We start from the raw sequence: 7,175 nt of genomic DNA, 5'->3' as shown, positions 1-7,175 counted from the left end.
ATTAATGGAAAAGTGTTTGCTCACGCAAAAATGAAATGACTCAAAACGGTGTGCATGCGCCCTTGTCTCTGTTTAAAGCCTAATATACCTTGGGTGAAATAAATCCTGCCACTTTACTGTTGCATCACTCGTTTCTATCTTAATTTCAGGCCATTCTATTTGGGGAAGCGCTGGACCCAATACCAAATGAAAACAGGCCTTGGTGCTCATTGTCAAAGCATAAGAAGACGCCACCTGGGTTACTGAAATAGTCAGAAATATCAGGGAAACATTGTATTATCGATAGTAGAAATCTCTCCTGTTAATCACATTGTCCCTACAATTGCGTTTATAATTCGAGAAACCCCGTGGACTGCATGATGCGAAACGCAGTCGGGTAATTCAGTGCCCCCATCAGTCAGGTTGATAACGCCGCGGGGCTGACATGTCAACACAACAACTGCTGCGCAGATAGGGTGAACCTCCGCCCCTCTACCATTGCTCATGTCGGTTGGACTTTGATGTCAATCCAACAAGCATTCCACACTAGCACCCGACCCCGTATCTCTAACTGCGAATCTCCACAAAATAGAAATCTCATTACTTGAGCTGAATTTCTCAATATAACAATGACTAACTCGCAATAAATTCCACCTACTCGAGTTTTGAAATAATAGTACACGGATTTTTAGTACGGAGACTTATGATGAATGGTGTTTTGCAAACTGGATTAAGGTGGGATTCACAATTTCCATAATCCAGTAACGGTAGGACGAAATCACACCCGTACGTATGTGTGCATTAAACATGATACACGCAAATGGGGCCAGAGCACATTGGAATGTAAACCTCGTTGGAAAGGTGGAAGGGGATCAAAGATTAGGGGATAACTTGTAGGTAAGAAAATGCATTAGTTGCGCGAAGAACCGCTGCTTCCTTTCACTTATGAATAGCTATATGGACTTCAGACTGACGGCTGAGCAGCATCGGAAATGCAAAAAAGTGGCAAGGAAGAATGCCTGTAAAATATCACTTCTACGTGCCTAATTTAAATTATTTTTTTACTACATATCAAGTGGTACATGTAGTTCACTCACTGTATAGTATCATCCAACCCTGAGCATTGCAAAGACGGTGGATCCGCCCCATCCCGATTACAAAGAAGACAAAAGTATGGACCCGCCCAAATCGACGGAGTGTATCACTGACTTTAGGAATAAGTATCTCTTTGGTTCAAAAAATCGACATATGGTTTTGGTTCTTGGCTCGTAGGTAGTTTTTAAATCGTTACCTTTGTTTTTATAGTCGACGGCACAAAAATTGACCCCGAGTAAGATCGAGTACGGCACTGAAATGGAGAAAGGAGGCTGTTGGTTCAGGAGCAACTACTTAGAATCACTAGCTTTGGCGTGCGACGAGGGCAGAAAACGGAACCGGCCAGAATATTAGATTGAGTGAGGAACCGATTCTGCTCAAGTTGTCGTGCGGAGGTGAGTAACTGAACCCATAGGGACCCTACAGTAGCAGCAGCAGCGATATTGACGAAGCAAGCGCCATTCAGTAATTGAAAACGCAAGAAATGGAGACAATTTAGTTAGATGGTGGCTAACCCTTGGGAAGGAAGCCGTCCACTTCGAGTGCTCACTACGACAACGATGTAGGAGATGTCGGTGTTCGTGAGGTAAATAGACCCTGTGTACAGGTGTGGACGACCCTTATGCAAAGGGTGCGTGATCGTTATGACTGCCTTCTAATGGTGTAGACATGCCAAAGTCATTCTTAGGCTAGGGTGTTTCGACTGAATGCTAGGAGTGAGGACACGTTCAAACCCCATGTGTGATCGTGCTGTCCCATCGGCACGGTGGATCTGCGTGTGTGCATCCAAATGGTGAGTGGAGTAGTATAATGGACCCGACGAGGCAACAAGATTCAAATAAGAGTATTAAAACAATAAAGGGGAAAATGAGTAAGCACGACACAAGGGGATAAGAATTGCTGTTAGTGATTGGGAGAGGCTGTGCATCAAGGTGCCATTCGTTTTTTTATTGTACGCTTTCCTTCCATGGTGTCGGTCCTTCCGTATGCCGGTAATAAATCTTCCATAACCCTCTGTCCCTTGTAATGCCCTCAGGAAGGATTCAGGTGCTACAGTTCTGTTAAAAAAAATCCACACCATCCGGTTAATCAAAATCTTACATCAATTCTAGAATCAGTTACGAATTTTGAACAAGTTGTGTGTTGGTATCATTCATTACACTATTTTAAAGCAGTCAAAACAGTTTTGGTACTTCACTTCCAAATTATTAAATATCAATGTATATCTCTTGCCATAAAACAAACCCTGAAAGCAAGTGACAGCTTCACTGCTTGATCAACTATCGAAGGGCTGGAGCTAGTACACACTTGGACTTAGAAAAAAAAAGTAGTAAATATACCGAGGGTAGTATTTTGGGATATTTTTCGTAAATAACAAACAGCGTTTAAGCAGTCAGTTCTAGTTTTCTCTATTATTTTAGACCTACGCCCCCAGATGGTTAAATAAAAGCAATCAGGGACATGCCACTAATAATGAGGATAAGTCAGTCAAAAAATTGTTTAATCAAGCCTCTGAATAAAAAAAATTGAAGAAGGGCGTTTCCAGCCGGTAGTGATACAGTGGATGGCCTCAATTCCCCTGCTTCCAGGTTGATGAAAATAACCGTTCAATTCATGTTGAATGTTAATTTAATCAGAATCTGAGAAGAACTAGCATCAGTCACATTATTTTGAAAATTATCTTGCCTTACTGAAAAAACCTTGTTACTGGAACCTGTCGTGTTGAACTAACTTCCTTGAATCTACCTCTAACAACTCGTACAGCCACTTTTATCTTAGCATTTATAAAACAAAATGCTAGAACTCAAGGCTCACCACACAATACAGATCAACTTCAACTTTATTGCCTGTTGATATAAAACAGGAAGGTGTCAATCACAAGTGGAAAAAAAATACTAAAAATGACGATAGACAAATTATTTTTAACTCTTACGAGCAAATTTAGGGACGAAAATGCCTCAAATATTTTACTTCATTTTTCAAAATAATACTCAACAATCAAGAGATAACGGAGAAAAATCTACGCCTTAGGGAATAAATATTTTACAACCATTGATTGATAGGACTGAAACCTTCCAAAGAAATTTAACAAACGAAATTGAAGAAACCATAATACATTTAGGACCTAAAAGTTTACATGGATGGTCCATGGGTAACTTTGTTGGATAATGTGAAAGAATTGATGAGGCATTCCACCACAGGGCAAAAGGTTCGAACCATGAAGCGAAGCTTCCAATTATGACAACTGGCATAAATTTGCATAAGTCCTCCCCAAATTATGGCTAGTACTTTGAAATATCACTTGTTGAAACAGTCCTGTGGGAAAAAATAAAAGCCTCCCAATATTTTCCCATTTAGTTTCACTCTTTCGACTTAAAAGATTGGGATTTGTACATTGAAAGTTCCTGTACCGGTTAAGATTTTCAGGGAATTTTCCAAAATATCATGTCTCCAAAGTGGCAAAATAACTTGCTGTAAATAATTACCACTTAGGTGCTGCAGTTTGCACGCCCCTGGAGGCATCACGTCGCCTCCCATAAAAGGTGTCAGGCCCCCTTAAGTGTCTACTCATATGAGTGCAGTTGTGTCCACATTCTAATATGGACTCCCTCAGTGTCAAGAGAAGACAGTAGGATTTCAAAATAATAATCTTGTTCTTTTTTAAATAAAGGCAAAAAAGATCAACGCAAACAACGTCATTAAGAGTGTGAAATTGTGTCATTTGTGTATGTTTCTCTTTGCGCAAGTATGTTTCACTGAGTTAAACATCCAGGACTTGCAGAAAATGATGCACTGGCGATTTTGAAAGAAAAGACAGTTCATAGAATACATTTTATGTGGTGCTGAACTCCACCATTCACGGGTTTTTGAATGCGCGGAGTAAAGTGGGTTACTTGGCGCGCCACTGGGAAAGAGGGGATTTTAGGCCGATGGAGTAGTCGGTTTCTGTTCCGGTGAATTGGCGTAAGAACGCAACTCGGCGATGCTTTGGGTAAAGAAAATAGCGTCTGAATTGAGTTGGAGCATTTCCTTACTTTTGCACTTCAAAACGCGCACACACGTCTCCCAAAAGGCGTCTCGAAAGCGATTAACCACTTTTGGATTCCTTGATGACATCGCATCGGTGGTGCTTATGTTGCGAAATCTCTGCGACTCGTTCTCGTGTAGCATGCTGTAGAGGATTTCTGCGTTGAGAAAGGGCTTGAGTGGGTAACTGATCTCGTTTCCCATGTACCCATAAGAGAGGTAGAGACAGACCATAACGAGGGAGTGCAGTTCCCGACTGCAGGTTATGCTGGAATCCACAAAGCCTTTGATCATAATGAAGAGAAAGACCACGTTTGCTGGACTGAGAAAGGGAACGTCCGTCCAGCCCTGTTGTATCAACGCTCTATCAATATCTCGAATCCAGGCGATTATTTCCTCAGGATAGAGTGGAGAGTCTACCGCATTAGGCTCACACAAATTATCACAGTGCTGGAGAATAAAAATGGAAAGACAATGGAGCAATTCCTTGGTGCTAGTGGTCTGGAGTATTTGCAGTTTATCCCGCCTCGAACCATCTTTGATTGAGTGCTGGAAGGTCGATCGTCTAACTGCATGGCGTCGCTGACGCACTGATTCCTGGTTCCCGAATGCACTCAAACTGCGGTTCATCTTAGCTTGGAGAGAGACAATGTTCGATAGTCTGGGAGCGCTCTCCTTGTCTTCGGATTGACCGAGACGAAGGACTCGCTGGAGGGTTTGTCCAAGGTCATCAGAGGATGGATCAGGGGTGTCCCTCTGCATCATCAACCCGTCTGCTCTGCCCCTCTTCAGCATGGCCAGAGTGGGGGGCCGCGATGGCGGTAGAGGGCGGTGGTTAGGCATCGGGAGGACGCACCGACTGGGGCCGACCAGCGGCTGGTCTGAAGCCTCATAACTTCGGTTTTGTTGACCAAAAAATTTAAGAGCGTAGCAAGATAATGACTTTGTCAAATTTTTGCCTCGTGACATAAGTCGCCAGCGAGATTTCGAAAGACGCCGACTGGGCAGCGGTATCCTCCCTGTATCTACGTAGGTCTCTTCTGCCTTCGTCTTGATTCCTGCAGGTGGTAGCTGTTGCTGTTGTTTCTTATGGATTTTGACTGACCGTGACCGTGATTGGGGAAGATTTGCGTAGTCGTGACAGTTGTTTAGGGCGTCATCACCCTCGTCATCCTCTGGACTGAGAAGTTCTGCTTCGCTGCTGAGGGGGGAGCGAGAGGGATGCGGTGCAACGAGTTGATTGGTACAGTGGACAGAGTGCGCAGGTGTGACATGGCAGGAGGGCGATTTGGCCTTTGACTTGGGTACATACATGGATGTGGTGGTGGTTGCCATCCTGATGAACGGCCCGACGTCGGAGGTTTGTGTACCGAAGTCGTAAGTCGGTATCAAACACTGAGCTAAAGGAGGATGTGATTTTCGTGGGGATCGGAGTGTGGTTGGGATATGGTGATTGTTGTTATTGTTCCCATTATTCAAACCATCTAAATGAAGGCAGAGCTCCGAGAGGTGGCGACGTTGGACCAGTCGTGAAGAGGCTGAATCCACTTCGGAGAGGTTAGATCCCTTGTCCCCATAGTCCAGCAGGTCACACCGAGAATGCGATTGAAAGGTATTCAGGTATCCGTTGACACTGAAGGTGTCGCCTGTGGAGGAGAGGCGGTTCGTACCTAGCCTCACTTGGGGCTCGTTCACAACAACGAAACTGTTCCGACCTGAGACATTTAAGTCACTCTGCACCGCAGCGCTTCTGTCTGGACTGCAATCAGCTATGTAAGAGGAGTTAGTGGAGTTGTGTGATGTCTGCTTCAGCGTCCGAGGGCCCACTTTCTCCTTTGAAGAACTTCTAATCCATGCACTGCTGTCCGAAGGAGCACAGTCATGGATACCCCCATTTACGCTCAAACGACTTATCCCGCTTCTGGAAACAAAGTCCTTCCTTCGACTGTTCCACCTACTGTTCAAATTATTTCCAGCTTGCTTGTAAATTGAACGAACTGACGCGGAAGCTAGGTGAGGCTCAGAGCCCGTGGTGACACGGATACCCTCAGTACTTGGTCCCTCACTATGGATGGTGATGGGCTTTGTTCCAGTGTTTACCGTGTGTTTTGAGTAACCACAGACGGGAGAGACTCGGACGGAGGCAGAGTGTTGGGAGTGAGCAGTGCCCATTCCAATCCTTCCAGGTTAAAATCAGTGGGACATATCTGCTCTCTCGAGGTGTGGCATGGAGTAGAGGTGCTTTCTCTTTCAATCCTCGCATCTAATGAATGTACTCGCGCACACGCACTCACGCATACGGACGCACAGAGAAAGGGCGAGAGAGGGAGTGGGAGTCAGCGCAGTGAGGCATTGCTCTGTTCGCTCAAGTGTGATCGATTGCTGGACGCGACCCACGCCATTGGTCGCTCTGAGTAGGCGTTCCCAAAGCGACAGCAGGCATACTTGTGTGCGGCCGTGGGCGAATGTAGTCGCTTAGGCGCGCGCTCTCGTTGACGTTGGCAATCGATGGCGCACACGACACGTACGCACGCACGCACCGATTAGCCACTGCCCTCTGGCCGCCCCCACGCTCGCCTCCCCACCCGTCCGCCCGCCTGTCTCTCTCTCCGCCCTCGCACATGTCTACCTTCCCCCATCGAAAACGGCCCACTCACTCATTCCACCCGTTATGGTTGATGGGGTCATCTTAATAAAGGCCCATTTGCGATCGCTTTTCAGATCTCTAGCACACCTGTTTGTCACCCGAAATTGGCCACCAAAAGTAGGCTTGAATAACCCAGCCTGGAACTCTGATACAGTCGTCGAACTCAGTGCTTTTACAAAATAAGCTAATTAAAAACTAAATTTTGGGCCCAAGTACTATTATAAAATCGGTAAGAAATTACTTTACTTTATTGCCTTCACTGGGTTAAAACCAAATCGCAAATTTCTCACTAAGTGTGTTCATTCAGCAGGATGAAGCAGATCGACCAATGAGAATCCTCCTTTCAATCTCCTGATCTGACAGGCGGAAGGGAACATGGACCTTGGGAGTTGGTAGATAGGACATTATTTCACCCTATGTACTCCTA

The 7,175-nt window shown here is 45.1% G+C and overlaps 1 protein-coding gene across 1 annotated transcript; it reads right to left on the bottom strand. All coding sequences in view use genetic code 11, as the record gives it.

Moving 5' to 3' along the window:
- Positions 1-3,996: 3,996 nt before the first annotated feature.
- Positions 3,997-6,273, bottom strand: EGR_00217 (Cyclin-dependent kinase 5 activator; the record flags this gene model as incomplete). Its single annotated transcript, XM_024489466.1, has 1 exon — positions 3,997-6,273. The coding sequence occupies one exon, from the start codon at positions 6,271-6,273 to the stop codon at positions 3,997-3,999; it is 2,277 nt and encodes a 758-aa protein (XP_024356144.1).
- Between the last annotated feature and the right edge of the window lie 902 nt (positions 6,274-7,175).

This window comes from Echinococcus granulosus (genome assembly GCF_000524195.1).
Source record: "Echinococcus granulosus chromosome Unknown EG_S00001, whole genome shotgun sequence".
Lineage (NCBI taxonomy): Eukaryota > Metazoa > Platyhelminthes > Cestoda > Cyclophyllidea > Taeniidae > Echinococcus > Echinococcus granulosus.
This window is presented reverse-complemented; position numbering and strand designations above follow the sequence as displayed.